At 41.5% G+C, this 21,644-nt stretch overlaps 1 protein-coding gene across 1 annotated transcript; it reads left to right on the top strand.

The window, feature by feature from the left end:
- The first annotated feature begins 16,147 nt into the window (after positions 1–16,147).
- LOC126100370 (macrophage migration inhibitory factor homolog) lies at positions 16,148–21,177 on the top strand. Its single transcript, XM_049910978.1, has 3 exons — positions 16,148–16,357; positions 16,495–16,667; positions 20,874–21,177. The coding sequence occupies exons 1-3, from the start codon at positions 16,250–16,252 to the stop codon at positions 20,956–20,958; spliced, it is 366 nt and encodes a 121-aa protein (XP_049766935.1). The 5' UTR covers positions 16,148–16,249; the 3' UTR covers positions 20,959–21,177.
- Positions 21,178–21,644: the final 467 nt, after the last annotated feature.

Genomic DNA, 21,644 nt, shown 5'->3' on the forward strand with positions numbered 1-21,644 from the left:
TTACTACAGAAAGGATACTCTTTGCTGCTGTAGCAAACATAAATATGCCAGCAAATAGCACCAGTCTGGAAAGAATCTAAGTCGGAGACACAGTGAGGCTGCTTTTTCATCTGTCCAGGAGTTGCTAAAAACACATTATCTGATTCAGACACCTCGGAATCATTGGGGTTCACATCTACATCTCTCACCTTTTGCAGTAACAATCACTTACTACTGTTGTTGCACTAAGTCCAAGAGTTTCCGATGTGCGTTCCACTACTTTATTGGCAGGAACCGACGGCTGTCCGTGAATACTTACGTCTTCTTTCTCCTGCTCGTAAAACTAATGAGTTCTCCAAAATAACTCCAGTGCCTGGCAGTTTAGCGACACACCTCAACACAACGGATTGTCACTTGGTGAACGAATTCTTTTCCGTGGCATTTTTCACGTATCACAGTTTTCTAAAGCACAGAACAATGCAAACTCAAGGTAGAAACCAGTCACAATGAACGTTTTTATGTGCGCACAAAAGAAAGCCAGCAATGCGGGTGCTTTGACGTCATGGCTGGAAGCGATGACTGTTCTGGGATTGGTTCGAACCACATGCCTGGCACCTCACACTTGCCATTCTTCACTTGCTAACCTGTTACACTCCCAACCTGAAATGCATACGTTGAGTGCAAGGTTTCATTGGCCTCAGTGTGATTTCTAAAATAACGTTTTTGGAAAATTGAGCTGTACTCAATGTACTACCATAGTATTTTCAACAAATCTAATCAAAATATCTAAACATTCATTACTATTTTATTATTTTTTTCTTTTTACATTTGCTTTATGTTTTGAATTGTTACTTTATGTTTTACACTATGTGGTCAAAATTATCCGGACACTTGGCTGAAAATGACTTACAAGTTCATGGCGCCCTCCATCGGTAATGCTGGAATTCAGTATGGTGTTGGCCCACCCTTCGCCTTGATGACAGCTTCCATTCGAGCAGGCAACGTTCAATCAGGTGCTGGAAGGTTTCATGGGGGATGACAGCCCATTCTTCATTTAGTGCTGCACTGAGGAGAGGTATCAATGTCGATCGGTGAGGCCTGGCACGAAGTCGGCGTTCCAAAACATTCCAAAGGTGTTCTATAGCACTGAGGTCAGGACTCTGTGCAGGCCAGTCCATTGCAGGGATGTTATTGTAGTGTAACCACTCCATCACAGACCGTGCATTATGAGCAGGTGCTCGATCATGTTGAAAGAGGCAATCGCCATCCCTAAACTGCTCTTCAACAGTGGGAAGCAAGAAGGTGCTTAAAACATCAATGTAGGCCGGTGCTGTGATAGTGCCATGCAAAAGAATAAGGGGTGTAAGCCCCTCCATTGAAAACACAACCACTCCATAACACCAGCGCCTCCGAATTGGCACTACACACACTGGCAGATGACGTTCACCGGGCATTCACCATATCCACGCACTGCCATCGGACCGCCACTCCACACAACGTCTTTCCACTGTACAATCGTCCAATGTATACACTCCTTACACCAAGCGAGGCGTCGTCTGGCGTTTACTGGCGTGATGTGTGGCTTATGAGCAGCTGCTCGACCATGACATCCGTGTTTTCTCACCTCCTGCCTAACTGTCGTAGTACTTGCAGTGGATCCTGATGCAATTTGGAATTCCTGTGTGATGGTCTGGATAGATGTCTGCCTAGTACACATTGTGACCCTCTTCAACAGTCGGCAGTCTGTGTCAATCAACAGACGTGGTTGGCCTGTACGCTTTTGTGCTGTATGTGTCCCTTCACGTTTCCACTTCATTATCACATCGGAAACAGTGGACCTAGGGATGTGTAGGGTTGAGGAAATCTCGTGTACAGATATATAACACAAGTGACACCCAATCACCTGACCACATTTGAAGTCCATGAGTTCTGTGGAGCGCCCCATTCTGCTCTCTCACGATGTCTCATGACTACTGAGGTCGCTGATATGGAGTACCTGGCAGTAGGTGGTAGCACAATGCACCTAATATGAAAAACGTATATTTTTGTGGGTGTCTAGATATATTTGATCACATAGTGTATATTCATATTATTTGTTCTTTTAGTTTGCTGTTTCACATAAGTTTATTTTGTTAATTGAAAATAATAAGTAACTCATTATTAATATACAAAATCTTCACAGTAATGATAATCTGTAAAGAAATGCTTAGAACTTAACCTTTTACACCATGCACATGTAATGAACATAATTTCTTCACATAATATATATGTGGTAATTACAAACCGGACAATGTTGTGGAAATCATCAATAAGCAAATCGTTATCAAAACCTTTAATGAAACATAGAAGCACAATACAACTGAACAACTTGTAATGACATGTAAACACAAAGACCAAGAGAGCAGAGTCAAATATCATAACATCAAAGATCATGATAGTGTTGTAGTGGTTGATGGTCGCCCCAGAATAACCACCCCCCCCTCCTGGGGAAGTGTAGAGCACAGGGGAGATGCACAGCAGATGGTACCATCAACGACAAAACGTGGTGTCCACTCAGGTGGACATAGTGAGCTTCCTGGGTGGATTATGATAGAGAGTCTGCCATTGGAGGAAATCTTCACCAAAATAAGATCATGGTTGGCATTAGGAGGAAACTGAAAGAGTTCAGGAGCTGGATGTGCATGGTGGAGGCGTCAAATTGAGGTGGTGGTGAGACAATGAAGACGACAGCCGTTCTATTCCCAACTTCGATAGAGAGGTAGCCAACATTGACATATGTGACATCGACACTGAACGCAGTGCAGAGGTGGCAGTGGGGGTAACACACTTCACTATTTTCACACACATCACTCGAAACACTTGGGGGAGGGGGGGGGGGTAGGTGGAAACCTTGAGGCAGAGTGATTTGCTATGCTTGACATTAAGTATGATGTTGAATGTGTTGTGTCTGCGAATTAGTACTTAGTGAGAGGCTGAATAAGGAGGCTGAAGTGACACAAGAGTAGAGTCATTGTGGAGCATGACGTAATCTCAAATAAACTGTTCCCTATGGACAAAAACATTGTGTAGAGAATATGGCTGTGGAGGTGGCATACTAATGTGCACAAAGTGTGTGTATGCTGTCAACCAATGCCTAAAGTTTATCGTCCTGTGGAGGAGTAAGAGGATCAACGAATTTGGCAGGTAGGACAGGGGCTCACCATACAAGATGTCTGCGAGTGAAGCCTGGAGATCTACTTTGTAAGCAACATGTATCCCTAAAAGGATCCACAGTAGCACTTCTGACCAGGAGCCAACTTGGCTCATGAGTGCCATCTTAAGTGTTCAGTGACAATATTCCATGAGGCCATTGCTCTGTGAGTGGTAAGTGGTGGTGTGAAATTTGTTGACACTGCACAGCTTGCGAAGTTTTGAGAAAAGCGAGGACTGAGGACTCAAATTGGCAGCCCTGGCGGTTGTAATTGAGGATAGGCAGGCGAAGCAGGCAATACAGGAGTTTATAAAAGCATGGGCAACTGTTTCATCCATAATGTTGGAGTTATGAAAGGCTTCAACAAACCTCATGACTCGGTCACTGACAGAACATAGCAAAAATCACCTGAGGGCGCCAGTGCATCCACACTGTCAATATGGACTCGGCGTATGTGACCCTTGGTAATGTTGAATTGTCCAAGCGAGGGCTGCGCATGCAATCTGACCTTACTCCTTTGACACAGAATACATGTGCATGTCCAAGTGCATTTTTTATGCCTGAACAAACGAAACATTCAGTGATTAATTCTGTGGTAGCACTGATAACCAGGTGGGCTAATCCATTCAGGGATGCAAAGATCGTCTGGTGAAGAGGGGCAGGCACAGCCAGTTAGAGCATGCATGTTGAGCTGTCTCACATGATGGGTGTGTGGGAACACAGGAGGAGGTGATGCTCAGGCATTAAACAGCGTTTTGTGTCTGTCAATATTTTGGCTAGGTTGGGATCACCTGTCTGTAGGTATGCCAACACATTCATGTTAAGGGTAGTTGATATAACGTTTATATGGGGCAAACAGTCTTTGACGATGTTATTGAACTCGTGTATATACCGTGCATCCATGGAAAACTGGTAGATGAGGTCCATGTGCCGGAGGTATTGAGCAGGAACGTACTTTCTGGGGTTATGGATGGCTTCAGCCAGCGGATGGTAGCCAGAAGATGGTGAATTCGCATCAATCGATACCATCACGGAAGTGTTTGATTGCTTAGTAGATTGCGAGAAGTTTGCAGTCGAATATTGACCATTTGTGCTGAGAGGCTGAAAGTTTCTTAGGAAAAACTCAGTTGTGTCACCAATATACTGCTGCAATACTATGCCAATCAACATGTCGCTTGCATCTGCGATTAACTGAGATGTCAGCGTTGGGCACCAGGTGAGCAATAGTGACAGCATGGGCTAAGGCTGTCTTGAGTAACTCATATCATTCATCAAAGGCATTTTCTTAGCGCATGGGGCAGTGGCGGCCGCCGTTTGGTAGCACTGACATATTACGAAATTTTGTCAATAATTCGTACATTTACTAAGGTATCATATCAAACAAAACACATAGGGAACCTGAACACTTGTTACAACAGCGGCCTTCTTACGCACAGTAGGAGTTTGATGTATTCCTGGAGACCATGATAGCAAGCGTTTGGATAAGATTTAGAGAAAGAGAGAGTGAAGGGGTGAGGTTGCTTTAGCTATCTTTTTCGCACGTCTGCATGAGATATAAATCGCAGCATAAACTCCGAAGATGTGTCTGGCACATACAAATGTACACGCGCGCACACGTATCAACAGTGCAATTCTTCCCTGCTCACATGGTATGTGTTTAGGGGAGGGGGGTGATGTATGTTGTGTAAGATACTGGTGAGAGTTCGGGCCTGAACTACCACGTTAATACGTTAAAACTACGCTGCCAACCTCAGGTAACAATTGGGCTCTAGCCGTTACCATATGATTTGTGTACTTCACTTCGCTTTGAGTTGCACTTGCTGGTTGTTTCCTTCTCTTGTTTTGGAATGAGTGCAGAGAGCAGTCTTGCTCTGTCACAGGGTTTGAATACGACTCTCACAAAATCTGATAGAAACAGCGATCCATACGTCCATATTACGTCGGTTCTGCCTTCCCAGCAGCACAGAAGTCAGAACACGGACGTAGGCTGCCAGCCCTGTGAGAAAAAGACGTGTCTTGTCTCCCTGCACTCTTGTATCCCCTAGAAAGCCCGAACTCGTTTGTTTACGTTCGCGGCCGACTGCCAGAAAAGTGTTGGTTACAACATGAGTCCAGTACGAGAAATAATAGAGCATGCATAAATTATTCTAAACTGTTATCTGAATTTTGGGAACCAAATTTAATCAAATTACCAACATTTAAAACTACAAGCATTGTACGCACCAAAAGCAGCAACTCCATGACTTTCGGCCGCGCGGGATTAGCCGAACGGTCTGGGGCGCTGCAGTCATGGACTGTGCGGCTGGTCCCGGAGGAGGTTCGAGTCCTCCTTCGGGCATGGGTGTGTGTGTTTGTACTTAGGATAATTTAGGTTAAGTATTGTGTAAGCTTAGGGACTGATGACCTTAGCAGTTAAGTCCCATAAGATTTCACATACATTTGAACCAGCAAGATTAGCCGGCTGGAGTGGCCTAGCGGTTCTAGGCGCTTCACTCTGGAACAGCACGACCGCTACGGTCGCAGGTTCGAATCCTGCCTCGGGCATGGATGTGTGTGATGTCCTTAGGTTACTTAGATTTAAGTAGTTCTAAGTTCTAGGGGACTGATGACCTCAGATGTTAAGTCCCATAGTGTTCAGAGCCATTTTTGAACCATGACGTTGGGAAGGCAGCTTCAAAATAATTAGGAGGAACGGTATTGGAAATCCATTCGCCACTTCTTCTTGGAAAATAAATATATCACTCTTGAACTGAAATCTTCAGTTACACACGAATGACTTTTCACAGAATAGCATCCGTAAGGCAATCGGTCGTTTTTCTTCCATGGTGTTTCGTAGAAACGTTTTAATTCTCTTGTGCATTGAAAAACACCATTCAGGTTCCGATGTCGAGATAGGCATCGTGATTAGCAGTTTCAAAACTTTAACAGTCTCTTCGAAAGTATCACAAAGCTCATCCTCTAGAATCAGAGGAATCAGCGAAAGAAACGGAACTGCGCCAGAAACTCAGGCCTGCCACAGAACACTTGAAGCTCACCCTTCAACTTTCTTTTTTTTTCAGAAATGTGTATGTGTCTGTAATTTTAAGGCATTTGTCTGGAAAATTCGTGATGTATTTGTCAAACGGATTTACGTCAAATAAGTTGGCTGCAATGTTTCCAGTGAACTGAAAACGTAATTTTATTTCAGAAAGCGTGGCATCGCACACTTCCAAAATATTTCTTTTCTTATATTCATCAAGAATCGGTGGTTTCTTGGCAGGAACTGTTTCGTCATTTTCGAAACTAATCTCGTTAAAGATGAAGTCAATGTCATCTCCGATATTATGCATTACCGCTTCAAAGCTCTGGATGTCCTGTTTTGCTTTAGTCGGTTCGGTTATCTTCTTCTGAAGCCGATTAAAAAGTGCGTCTGCATGAGTCAGTATCTTATAGAAAAATTATAGCCAGAAAATTCCGTTATCTCGCAGTCTTTGTTTGTATGAACCAGCTTTCCCAATAGTAGAAGATAGTTTTATGCTCTCGCTTGTTCCAGTGACGTCCACTAATAAGATCTTCCCTGTTTTCATAAACATATTTTACCACTAGCGAATGGTAATTCCATCTCGTGATACGCACATGGGGCAAGCTTTTTTTGAAAATTGCTGTACAATCCTTCTATCTGTGTGGCGAGTTAGAAAAGAAAGAAGATATGGCTGAAAGATGTGCAAAAATATGCAGGCTTTGCGATTAACAGAGGCTGCCGTAGACATAATAAGGATGAACTGATGCTCATAACAATGTATGTAGTTTGCATTTGGGTATTTGTGTTTAACTGATTTCTGAACGCCATTCGACTTGCCACCTATAACGTGTGCACTGTCGTAGCTCTGAGCTATTAGTTATGCTCTGTCATCGCCAATTAATGGTTCAATTTCTTTCAGAATACTCTCAGATATAGTATGAGCATTCTGACTTTCTGGATTGATAAAGTTCCAAAATCTTTCAACAAGTTTTCCCTCAATAACATAACGCCAAACAACAAATGGTTCAAATGGCTCTGAGCACTACGGGACTTAACATCTATGGTCATCAGTCCCCTAGAACTTAGAACTACTTAAACCTAACTAACCTAAGGACAGCACACAACACCCAGCCATCACGAGGCAGAGAAAATCCCTGACCCCGCCGGGAATCAAACAACAACCAATAGAAATTCGCAAGACACATCTGTGGTTTTATCCTCGATTATTGCAAATTAATCGGCACCTTTTATCTCTTTACGAACTTCTTCATAGTAAATTTCCAACATACATTGCAGGAGTTCGTTCTGAACAGTCTTAGTGCCTCTGAACACTGATACTTGACTGAGATGAACTTGAAGATCTTTATCCAGTTCTGCACTGAACTGAATTAGCTCACGAAAAACCCTCTTATTTTCAGAGGCATTAGATTCATAGTCACCCCCTGTGACAGCCAGTTCCAAAGCGCCACAGAGCCGAATATATGACTGCCCATTGTTTGCCTATATTGCGAATCTAATTTCTGCTGAATGTTGGTTTTGCCTAGAAATGAAAGACGAAGTACATTACTCATGTGTTGCTTTGACATTTCATGTACTTTCATTTTAGATCATTTATGGCTAATATCAGCTATTCTGGTCTTAACATCAATGGACATCTCCCCCACGTAACACCCAAGGAAAACAAAAAACAGCGTTGTTGTCTTCACAGCCACGAATCCATTTGTTTTTTGTTAAATTTCTGGACTGAACTTACGGCATCGACATTTTGTTTGCTGCTGCAGATTCAGGTTCGGGAGTGGCCTACCTAGTGTTTTTATCTAAAATTTTTTCACTGAGAGTCATGTCGCCAAATGGTGCTTTTAATAACTCACTTATTTAGTACATGTTCGCTACTTTCACAGTCATCTGAATTTTCATTTACAGATAAAACTGTGCACACAGTTAATACCGTCAATTATTCGACATTACAATAACTGCAACGTGTTTGTACAGACCTGTATTACAAGTTCAAATGGTTCAAATGACTCTGAGCACTATGGGACTAAACAGCACCTAGAACTTAGAACTACTTAAACCTAGCTAACCTAAGGACATCACACACATCCATGCCCGAAGCAGATTCGAACCTTCGACCGTAGCATTCGCGCGGTTCCGGACCGAAGCGCCTAGAACCGCTCGGCCACCGCGGGCGGCTGTATTACACGTACGTAACGAATATAAACAGAAATACTACACTGTTGTTTAGAAAATAAATGCTCAACAGGTGGGGAATACGTAAGCCCTGCTGTTGTGAAACATAATATTGAAATAAACCTTATACCGTCACCAGTGAAAGACTAAGAAAAGATTAAAACCGTATTTATAAAGAAGAGACATTTAAAAATTGAATAATAAGTGGACACTAGCTGCTCAGGCGAAAATGCATTTTTCTCATGAATCCGTATTACAATAATTTCTCTACGTAAGTTTCGAGGACAAAGAAATATAAAGATGCCCTTGAAACAAAATGAACTAAAGAGACGACAAGATGCACTCTTTTGTTAATTTTTTAGTTGTCTTCACTTCTTCCCTTGTCTTGGTTGCGTGTTGACTGATATCTTGCGAGTGCTGGCAAATGTAAGCATATTTGTTCTAATTAAGCAGGTAATATATTGATTTAATATTATTGTTCACTTTTAATTTGTAAGAGGTGATCCCGATTTCATGTCGGCCTTCCTTGAATTAACCTGCATTCCAGTAATTTCCAGTGCAACAATCGCAGCGGCCGATGCCGCCAACGACGCCATTACGTGGCGATATTAACTTATAAAAATGAGCGGAAGCGAAAAACTCGCCCGCTATTAATATAAGATACATTTTTCTCCACAGCCGCCCGACGTTGCAGAAAATAAGTAGCTTAAAGATTCGTATTTTCAGTACAACAGCCGAAAGCCAGAGCCAGTACTCCGACTACAATGCAATGGTTAACGGAGGTAAGAGAAATTACTCTCGTTCGTGTGTGGGCCGCAATTGTAATTAATAACTAAAGATTTTTTGCTTTAAAGTGAACTGACTAGCCGAGGAAATTAATATGAAAAGTTTATTTCATTGTTCAACTTATATGCCCATGTTTTAAGATGCAGTGAGTCTTACATCTTTAATTTAACAAATAATTTTCACTGAAGATTAATATTGTTAAAAATGAGACAACTTCACAAAAGTATTTAACTGTTAATCAAAACTGAATGAAATATCATTTTGATTAAAGCCCACCACGTAAGTCGGCAAAAGTCACCACTACCAATCAATTGCTGTAGTAAATAATAAATTACGACGGCCGACTTAATTAGCTTTAAAATAACCCGTAACACAATATGACAGTCAAGTGACAGAGTGAACAAAACAAACACCAGGATTAACAAAGAGTTAACACAGGCCATACACCGAGCCAAAGATAATATTGCACAAACCTTCATTTGTGCATAGCAATATACCATGCATGCACACACTGTACACTAGTTTGCATACACTTCACCATGCCCCCTTAGTATTACTGATACTTCTTGTTGAACTTGATGCATCACTGGGGTCAAGTGACAATAGGTCACATATTGGTTGCTGCTGTTTCCTGGTGGTGGTCTCTGAAGACAATTGTATCTGCTCTACCCTGTATAGTGGGGTGACAGATGTACTTGTCACGTCCATGATGGGGTCATGATCTGTGGTGGTTACACGAAAAGGTGGCTTAAGTAATTCTGACTGGTCAATGGATTCATTTTGTACACAGGCGAATAAGTCGCTAGGAAGACATATAGGGTGACCATACACAAGTTATGCTGTAGTTGCTTGGAGGTATTCATTCAGGGACGCATGTAGGCCTAAGAGAACGATAGGCAGCATCTATGTCCACCACTGCGAATCATGGCATCACAGCGATGTTTTGAGTTGCCCATGCATACACTCAACTAAACCGTTTGCTGCGGAATGGTATTCTGTAGTCTCGATTCGCTTTGTACCAAGCAAGACAGCAAGTGCTTTAAAGAAATAGTATTCAAACTGTCTCCTGCAGTTATTTGTGATCAGAAGGGATACACAAAATGGGCGACCGACCCACGAAAGAAAGTTTCAGAGGTTATGTCAATTATTGGGAATACTTTAGGCCAGTGTGTACAATGCTCTATAGCTATGAGACAGTAGGTGCATCCTTCTGATGGTGAAAGAGGTCCTATGAGATCTATATGGACGTATTCAGATAGTAGATTAGGAGAGATGGAACTCCCCAGCGGTGACCTGACATTTCTGCTAATTTTACTCTGTTAACAGGCCACGCATTGTCGTACAAATTTCATACAATCCCTGGCTATATGCCGCTAGACGAACGCTCGCTTCACCTTGTTTGTTATAGTTCTAACATCTGGGTGCGACATGTTGTGCAGCGAGGCAATTACCTTTTGGTGGAACTCGACATTCAGAAACGGCCATGGGCTGTTATTGGCAATGTCACAACATAGATGGAGTGGTGACGGTTTTAGCGCGATACAGCAAGTTTGCGCCCCTGATCATTGCGTTGAAACATCATGTAATTCATCGTCCAATTATTACGCCACCACGAGAGCTTTAAAGGCAATTGCTTCAGAAATAGATTCTATATGTGAGAGCGTGTCAGCTAGTAGATTCAGTTCGCCTTCAACGTGGATGATGTTGGTAGTAATATGATCGACGAAATCATGATATTGAAGCTGTTGTGGTGAAGCTTTCTGTGGGCGCTGTTGGAAAACTTGTATTAGTGGTGTGTTACCAAAAGAAATTGCTGTCGCTCCAATAGGTCTTGGAACTTTTTGCTGGATGCATAGGCAGCTTACAGCTTGCAGTCACATGTTAACCAATTTTGCTGTGAAGGTGACAATTTTTTATTAAGAAGGCTAGTCGTTGCCAGTGTTCATCGATTTGTTGTTGTTGTGCAGCACCGATCACAGAGACAGACGCATCAACCATCAGTGCAAGTTGCACCTGTGGTACCAGGTGGACTGAAAGTGTCTTCAAATCAGAAAATGTCATTTCAGCTTCTGAAATCAACTGAATATTATCCTTTGGTCTTGGTTTGCCTTGAATGAACTTGTTCAGTGGCGCAGCTATGAGGGTGTGGTTACAGACAAAACGATGACAGTTGTTTCTGACACCAAGAAAGCGTCATAGTTCCATGATTGTTATAGGTCGCGGAAAATCAAGTCCTGCGTCCATCTTCTCTTTTGATGACCGAATTTCTTCATCGTTAATGGTATAGTCAAGAAATTGAATATCTGCTGTCCCAAGGACGCGTTTGGACGGAGAGGCCATGTCCACATAAATGGCTAAACAGTTGTCATAGATGTGACAGATGCTCAGTTCCTGAGGGCGACATGACCAAGACATCGTTTATATATACATAAAATAATCCAAGTCGTGTGTAATCTTGTCCATAAGTCTTTGGAACGCCTGAACAGCTTTACATAACCTGAAAGGCCTACAGGTGAGCTCCAGCAAACTGTAAGGCATTCATACAGCTGTCTTGGGAACATTTTCTGGTGCCATGGATATCTGGTAAACATCCCTGACGAGATCCAGCGTAAAGAATTTGCTTTTACCATAGGCGCTGGAGGTGAAATCCTCGATGTTTGATATAGGCTATCAGTCTGGAATTATGCTGTCTATAGTCCCCACAAGGACGCCATCTGGCGTTCCTTTTCAGTACCACATGGAGGGGAGAAGCCCAGTTACTACTTGATGGATGGCTGATCCACTGTGTGAGCATGGATGTGAGTTCCTGTTTAACTATTTTCACTTTGTAACGACGTGGTCGAGCATGAAGAAGTGGCCCAGGCATGGTCATAACACAATGCACCGTGGAATGTCGTACAGGAGCTGACATGGGAGGTTTACACGTGATTTAACGCGTTTCAAAAACTTTATTAGTGGAGAATCTCCAGTTACCACCCAGACACCATCATTTTCCACATGAATAGTAGTCTTTAGAACATGTTTTTTGCTCGAATATCATGTCGTTTTTGGAAACTCAGAATCTACTATGTAGGAATCAACATGGATTCCGGAAACAGCGATCGTGTGAGACCCAACTCGCTTTATTTGTTCATGAGACCCAGAAAATATTAGATACAGGCTCCCAGGTAGATGCTATTTTTCTTGACTTCCGGAAGGCGTTCGATACAGTTCCGCACTGTCGCCTGATAAACAAAGTAAGAGCCTACGGAATATCAGACCAGCTGTGTGGCTGGATTGAAGAGTTTTTAGCAAACAGAACGCAGCATGTTGTTATCAACGGAGAGACGTCTACAGACGTTAAAGTAACCTCTGGTGTGCCACAGGGGAGTGTTATGGGACCATTGCTTTTCACAATATATATAAATGACCTAGTAGATAGTGTCGGAAGTTCCATGCGGCTTTTCGCGGATGATGCTGTAGTATACAGAGAAGTTGCAGCATTAGAAAATTGTAGCGAAATGCAGGAAGATCTGCAGCGGATAGGCACTTGGTGCAGGGAGTGGCAACTGACCCTTAACATAGACAAATGTAATGTATTGCGAATACATAGAAAGAAGGATCCTTTATTGTATGATTATATGATAGCGGAACAAACACTGGTAGCAGTTACTTCTGTAAAATATCTGGGAGTATGCGTGCGGAACGATTTGAAGTGGAATGATCATATAAAATTAATTGTTGGTAAGGCGGGTACCAGGTTGAGATTCATTGGGAGAGTCCTTAGAAAATGTAGTCCATCAACAAAGGAGGTGGCTTACAAAACACTCGTTCGACCTATACTTGAGTATTGCTCATCAGTGTGGGATCCGTACCAGATCGGGTTGACGGAGGAGATAGAGAAGATTCAAAGAAGAGCGGCGCGTTTCGTCACAGGGTTATTTGGTAACCGTGATAGCGTTACGCAGATGTTTAACAAACTCAAGTGGCGGACTCTGCAAGAGAGGCGCTCTGCTTCGCGGTGTAGCTTGCTCGCCAGGTTTCGAGAGGGTGCGTTTCTGGATGAGGTATCGAATATATTGCTTCCCCCTACTTATACCTCCCGAGGAGATCACGAATGTAAAATTAGAGAGATTAGAGCGCGCACAGAGGCTTTCAGACAGTCGTTCTTCCCGCGAACCATACGCGACTGGAACAGGAAAGGGAGGTAAAGACAGTGGCACGTAAAGTGCCCTCCGCCACACACCGTTGGGTGGCTTGCGGAGTATAAATGTAAATGTAAATGTAAATAAATGTAAAATTAGTGCTAGTGTCCAGCAGGCGTCGATGCCAGAGGTTGGCACAAGTCCATAAAATGGTAGAAAATCTGCTCCCAGTGTAGAATGTGTGATGTCTGCCACAATAAACTGCCACTCGAGCCTGCGTCGTAGGCTTAGGCTTAATGCTAATGTAGTACCATCATATGTAGCTATTGTAGAGCTATTGGCTGCATGGAGGTGGTAACCATCACGTTTATGAGTTGGCAGATGGGCAGATGGGTAGACTGTTTCATCTGTACCCATGTCTATTAAGAATTAAAATTTCGTTTCTTTGTTTGTGATAAAAAATCGACGGCTGCCGGTCGGAGCGTCAATGGCCATCATCACTGGGCTCCTGTTGTGTTTTCCTGTTCACAAGGTGGGCTATACTTCCGTTGGTTGGTTGGCTGGTTCAGGAAGGTGTCCAAACAGCGAGGTCATTGGTCCCATTGAATGAGGGAAAGATGGGGAAGGAAATTGGCTGTGCCCTTTCAAAGGAACCATCTCGGCTTTTGCCTGAAGTAATTTAGGCAAATCACAGAAAACTTCATTCAGGATGGCTGAACCTGGGTTTGAACGCCTCTTACGCAAATCGACGGTGGGAGCAACTTACTTTCGTAGCCAAAGGTGAGCAGCTGTGTTTCTTGGACGAGTGATAGCGATGAGATGGCAACTGTTGTTCCAAGTTCGCAGTGCAGCGATTTGTGTGGTTAAGTTCACTGATCTGGGCTTGCTGTCTGTCTGCGGTTGTCGGTTAACTGCTCCCACACACACCGACGGATGCTGGTGTCTCTAGGTCGTGTCAGGCAGTATGTGTGATACCCGAATGCTTCCCACTATATCGTCGCCTACTGCGTTGCTTAACTAACGTATGTAATCGGCGCAGCAGGTGCGACGACGTGCGGCCGCCCAACTCTTCAGTTCGAAGTAGTTTCTGTCTCTTCGCCTCAGACTGCGAAATTCGTGTGATTAAGGCTTTTTTAATCGCCAGATATCAATCCACGTTCGGCGGTGGCGATACAATATCCTGTACTTCCGACTCCGTTTCTTGACGAGTGCTGCCATAACATAACTGTATTTTGTATGGTCCGCAGTCACTTGCGCTATGACAAACTGGTGTTCCACCTACGCAAATCATAGCATAGGAATTTTCTTCCAGAACGGTGGTGATTTTACTTCGACACTGTTTATCATCGCACCAACAGATGCGTCTGCAGCTCACACAGGAATTTGATCTACCATCGTAGAATACTGCAGAATCAGTAGGCTACAGGCGTGCGGCACGGCTGGCGTTGAACACGAAAGAAGGGCGATGCAGTTGACGCGGCTGTAGTTGCACGCTACGGCGCCATGAAGCGCAAACGTGTATCGAATTATACGCCCGTCACCGTCGTACATCACGTTGGGGTCACCAACTGTTGTGCATTAGCAAAACTCACTTAATTAGCTTTAAAATAACCTGTAACACAAAATAACATTCAACTGACAGAGCGTACAAAACAATAGAATAATATAGCAGGAAAAACAAAGAAAAAACGTAGCTCATAGGCTGAGCCAAACCTGATCCTGCAAGGACCTTCACTTGCGCGTAGCACTACACCATACAGACACACACACACACACACACACACACACACACACACACACACACACGCTGTGCACCAGCTTGCGTACATTTTAGTATTAGCGTGAAACAGAGGAGAAAACACGAGTGAGGGTGGCAGTCATTAAAATAAAGGCGCTTTCGTTATGGCGAGATCTTTTCCGAAAGGTTCTTCTCCGTATGCGAAAGTATTTTGTTGACGCCCACTTACCAAGAGAGAAATGATCGTCGTAATAAAATAAGAGAGAACAGAGCTCGCACGGGAAGATGTATATGTTCGCTTTCCAGCGCGCTGTTCGAGAGTGGAGAAGGAGAGCAATAGTAGGAAAATGCCAGGCTCTTAAATGTGAATTAGAGAGTTTTCATATAGTTTTGCGGCTATTAATTGCATGCACAGATATATGTGCGTGCTGTTTATTGCATGCACAGACATATATGCAGGCAGATCGTTGTATTTGGGCTGGTCTTTAAGATTCCCCAAACATGTGTGACTCTTATATATTTCAATTAAGTCAGGAATTGGCCCTCCAGCGCAAAGACATGTATCTCCCATCTAAGAACGCAGTATGTTCACGAAGACGAGAAACACTAGACTTTACAAACTGTGGATTCAAACACGTTTCACTTGCCATGTTGGTGCTGATTTTCTGTCGACACGTTAAGATTTGTCTGGTAGGTGTGATCTGCGGCAACAAAAATGAGCAGTTATGTTCAAACCTGTAACTCCAAATTCCGGCTTTGGGTTATGTTGCTGTCAACAGGCTAATATTTGTCTGCACAAGACACTGGTGCATAAGTATTGGCGCAAAGTGCAAACATGCCTTTCTGCATTGCAGTGGCACTTGTAACAGTACAGTTACTATTAAACACAATATTATGCAAATCTTTTATGAGAGCAGATAATGCTCTTACCAATATTTTATTATATTTCATATTTTAGGTAGGACTTAATACTTGTTTGCATTTTATTTTTGGTAAATTTCATTACCAATCTCGAATGGTTTCACTGAAAATACTAGATATTTATAAAAAAAACCCGTTTGTTAAGATTAAAAAATAATATATTCCTTGATGTACAAGTCTACCATGATAAAATCCGATCATATCAGTGTACTTTTATCTTTTTTCTTTTATCTATTGGTTGCCCTTGAATGTTCGAGCTGCGTTGAGCACAGTGTACACCTGCGGTGTTAGTTGTGATTTGTGGAGGAACTTCAAAGAAAATGCCGCACCTCAGTTTACAAACTAACGTTCCTAAAAGCAAGATATCACAAGACTTCTTGAAAGAAACGACTAAAGTTATTGCCAACACACTTTCAAAACCGGACAGCGTAAGTAACAGCGGAGAATGAAATGAGAATATTCGCTATTTGTTACCAATCATTCGCTATAATTGCAATAAAATGATTTTGTGTTAAATCTGTGACGTATTTATACTGCGAGAAGTAATGAAAGTATTAAATTTCAGTATTGCGTCGTGTCAGTGGAAGCTGATTTGCCGATGGCATGGGGAGGTTCAACTGACCCTTGTGGAGTTGCCACATTAATGAGTATCGGTCAGCTCGGAACCGAAGCAAATAAAAAGCATTCAGCTGCAATATCCAGTCATTTAGAAAAACATCTTGGTATCCCAAAAAACAGGTAAGGCTGTCAGGTATATGCACAGGCAGAAATATTGTGGTACTTGATGCTATAGTTGGGTTGCCGCATTTATAGTATGTTGCATGAGAGAGTAGTAATAATTCTGAAGGTTAGTTTGAACATCAAAGTTCAGTGGTGTTCCATAATTTTTTAAGCGTGCGCGCGCGAGTGTGTGTGTGTGTGTGTGTGTGTGTGTGTGTGTGTGTGTGTGTGTGTGAGAGAGAGAGAGAGAGAGAGATATGCGGCAAGCAGTTCTATTCACATATTTCATGCCAGTTAGTAGTAGTAGTTGTTTTATTCACCTGTAAATCAATTTTATGCTACATGGATGTTGGCATGTCTTGCTATTGAAATTCAAGGACAAAAAAATAAGATAATTCATATACACAAGATTTTACTTATTGAAAAGGTGTATTTTGACAAGGGTGGGACAGATAAATGGCCATGTCTAATAGTAGGGATCGTCCTGCTCAAAGTAGTGGGTGATTCAAAAGAAAAGAATCATAGATTTATTTTCTATTACAAACTATAAAACATGGAAACAAATTGTGCCGATCATTGTATAGAGGAAGGTTCAAAGTTGTGACACAGCTGTGGTATTGTTTTGTAGCAGCATGGCAACTACACCATAAGAGAAGTCATTTTGTGTATTAGAATTTGCAGGAAGTCAATTCATTGTTTTATTGCCTCCCTGGTCACCACACCTCGTACATAATTTTTTTTTTTTTTTTTGCGTGGTTACATAAGTCTTTTTCCCACCTATTGCAGCTATTCTTAAAGAGCTGAAAAACAGAATTGTGGAAACTGTCAATTCAGTAAACAGAGACCAGTGTGTGGAACGAAATAGACTTACCACTCAGATCTTCCTCAAGCAACTCATGGTGCTCGTGTTGAGTGTATGGTATAGCATCTGTGTGGACATAAAACTGAATTTTTCGTTGTCCAGTGACATGCAATGTGTGTTTTATTTCTCATAGTCTGTAATAAACAATTGAAATCTGTTGTTTTTGAGTCACCCAGTACATTAGGGAAACCATGAAAAACCCACATTAGGATGTCCAAATGAAGGTTGGAAGCTCCCTTCCTGACTGCAAGGACAGTGTTGTTAAAACAGTGCCCTAGTGTATAATAACTTTTGGGACAACAGAAATGTCAGACACATCATTGGCTTTCGCTAGTGATGTAATGGTCATGGCTGCTGTATAATCACCTTTTGGTGCATGTATTGTTTTCTTGTTAACTGGTGAAGACAACAAAACTGAAAGCAGAAAACACTGGTTGTGGTGACACATGGATCTGTAGCTTAGCTCAAGTTAGTTTGGAAGGTAACTGTTTGATTATGGGTTGGTGAACCAACAAATGTGTAACTAAAAATACCTGGTTGTGGTGATGACTGATCTGCAGCTTTGCCTGTTTGAAACAACTGCCAATAAAATCATAGGACAGTCACAGTAAGGTTACTGGAGGCCAGTTTACAGGAATACATTGCTCAGATTTCACTTGAACATCTGCGAACAACTGTTGATCATGTCATTTTATGGATTCAGCATCTCATCGACATCTTCGGTGCATGTATTGAATGAATTGTTTAAGCAGCAGTTAATAATGAAAATCAACATTGTGCCTTTTTTCCTGGTTTGACATTTTCTGCCCACGTTTCCTATGGAACGAGTCAAAGCTGATTACTTGTATCAAACATTACGCTATATGTGTACTGTTTTACGAAGAAATTTTTTAATAATGTAAAAGGCTAATGCTACACTGCTTATTCATTTCTCACTCCCAGCACCACCACACACACACACACACACACACACACACACACACACACACAGTCAGCAGATGTCAAGACTATAGTGATGATGTTTGGTTTTAATTTTGTTTGCCTAACTTCCCATTTGCTAGCCTGAAAAACTGAGGTGGTGTCTGTCTGTTGGAGGGTAAATTGTTGTATTGCATGGCTTTTCTGGTATTTTCAGGGGTAGAGAAACTAGGAAAACCAGTGTGAAACTGTTATGTGAAATGATAGATGTTTTATTATTGCTGTTAATTTTTGTGTCACATTTTTTTCCCAACCCTCTACTCTAAGTTGTAACAAGAAGACCAGTTTTACAAGTCTTACTTTTTAGAGACAATTTCATTTCTTTAATTTTGATAAAGATGTTGCCTAGATATTAATTCCACTTCTCTCCCAGATCACTTATGAGCAGTTGCTCAGATGGCCATTGATAAATTTATTGTTATTATTACTATTGCTACTGCTATTTTAAAAATTCCGCATTGCATCTTAATGGAAAAGAGAAAATTATGGTTTCCGTGGAAAGATAGACATTAGTTTTACTCCAAAAATGTTACATACAATTCCTGCACATATCTTTCCTTTCTAATGTCGAACATAACTTTTCACCGCCCTGTTATGATGAACATGAAGGAAGAGTAGCTTGGTGAGTGTTGGCTGTATTATTGTTGATCTGAGATGAGTTTTAAGAAGTTGAAAGGCTCCGAATGATCTGAGGATGACAAACTTCTGGAACTGTCATCATCAGAATGATCACCAAATAACTTTCTGAAACAGTTCTTTAACTCTTGACATTCAGCAGTGTTTTGTAATAAAGGGTACATTGTGTAATTGTACACCAGTTGTAATAATTCATAGCATATCAAGCTGTGCCTACAGTTTGAGATGGAGTTGTAACAGTGCTGTACCTGGTCATTTTATGTATGCATTGCAGCCCTTTGTGAGAGCTGATCATAAGTGGTGGTTTGTTTTTCTCTAGTTTTACAGATCAGTTCCACTGCAACATATTGAAAATTAGGACCATCTGCTTATGCAAGGTTGCTAACTTGCTTTAAAAATATGGTACAGCTGCCTGCCATAGGAGCAGATGTCACTAGGGCACACGTGGCTGGAGGTATTGGACATGTAGGAACCTGATTGAAGTACTGATGGTGGAAAATATTTTCACTGTCAATATTTGGCTGGCTATGGTGAGAGAGCTATTAGATTCAAGCTTTCACATGATTAACTAACAAACCTCATTGTCTAGTGAAGTGAAGGCAAGGCATGTGACACTATTGAATGGAGACCCTAAATTCAGCAGACAGCCTGGTGACACACACATACACACACACACACACACACACACACACACACACACACACACACACACACACACACACAGAGAGTTACCCACATTACAGATAGACATTGCTCTAGCATACCATCGTAGTCACCTGCACTACACAGATAAACATGGTTGTAACAGTTTGTGAGGATATGAAATGGAATGATCTCACTGACTCAGTCTCTGGTAAAACAGGTGACTTCAGTTTGTTGGTAGCATACTGGGAAAATGCTGCCAGTCTGCAAAGAAGACTGCATACAGAACACCTGTATAACCCATTCTAAAATATTCCTCAAGTTTTTGGTATCCATAACAAACAGGACTCACAAGAACTATTAAACATTAGCAAAAAGGGACAGCTCTGATTGTTAGAGATTTGTTGACCCACAGTCACAAATTCCTGAAGAGTGTGTCTAATATCGCTCTTTGTTTGACCTCCACTATTGTCTGCCAATTCTTAGATCATCTTCATGTCTGTGACACAGTCCATAATTAAGTCTGCTATCATTGATGGTAGTTGGACTTTATCTATGCAACAGGGATGCCATCAGCATGGCAAAACTTCAGTTTACTCAGAAGAAATTAGTGAACCATGCAATCGAAGGTCTGGGTGAAGTCACAAAACACCAACAGGATAATTTTTGTTGTCTTACTCTGACAGGGCTTCATTTGTGAGATCCTGCATGCCCCTCTTTGCAGAGATATTATGTAAGGGTCAGACTGAGAGGCAGTTAGCATCGTTTTGCTCAGAACAATGAATTTGTAAAAGTATATATTACGCCATTGTCTCAAAAATATTTGAACAAATTGGATAGGCTGAAATGGTTCTGCAATCAGAGGTGATTTGTTTTTCTCTAGTTTTACAGAACAGGGCCACTGCAGCATATTTAAATATGTCAGGGAATGTGCCATGAGCTGTTGATTGCCTTACAAGGATAGCTTAAAGTAGACCCACCAATTATACTTCATGTCAAGAGCTCAGGTTTCCTATTATGTTTTTATTGTGTTGATGTCTGTGTTAATATTTAGAAATAACAAATTTGTTGCTATAATACTTATGCAATTTTCTGTTTTGTTCTAGGTTGTACATCAATTTCATAGATGCAAAACCCGCTGATGTTGGCCACGATGGAACTACATTCCATGCCATATTTGGTGGAAAGTGATGTGATGTTATGAAGTTACAGAGTTTGGGTACACACATGTGCGTATATATTTCCTGAGTAGTAGATTGGTAACAGAAATGTATGTTCAGTTATGTACAATTGAACTAGTTTGATGGAAACTATATTGTGATAATTTTTGTGTATGATATATGTTATGATTGATTATAACTAAGTACTAATATGTGCTTATTACTTGGGGATCAATAAACAAAACTGTTCGACTGTGTGTTTTAATAGAAGAAGCCAAACAGTAAATGTAGTTGTTCTTATTTGTAGATTAAAAGCCTCCATTACTGTCGTGCTTCAAAATTCAGCACCTTGCAGAATGATTGACAAATACTGTACTGCTTAATTCATTCATTTTCTCTTCACGTAACTGTAGGGGAAACACATTCATGGTTGAATTTTATGAAAGACAACATTGCTATCAAACTTTGTATAACGTTTTGCCTTGTTCAGTCTTGAATACAGGTTAAAATTTCAAGCAGTTTAAAGAAAATGATTAACAAACCATATGATGCATGTCAATAATAAAATCCAGTACAGTTGTAAAAATTATGTATCTCTAAAAAGGAAAGCACTGCCCAGCTTTATGACTGATGTCCAATCTTTAGACACATCTGCAAAATTTTAAATGAATGATAATATCTAGGCACATGGTTAAGGCAATCAAGGACAAACAGAAT

This window comes from Schistocerca cancellata, chromosome 9 (genome assembly GCF_023864275.1).
Source record: "Schistocerca cancellata isolate TAMUIC-IGC-003103 chromosome 9, iqSchCanc2.1, whole genome shotgun sequence".
NCBI lineage: Eukaryota > Metazoa > Arthropoda > Insecta > Orthoptera > Acrididae > Schistocerca > Schistocerca cancellata.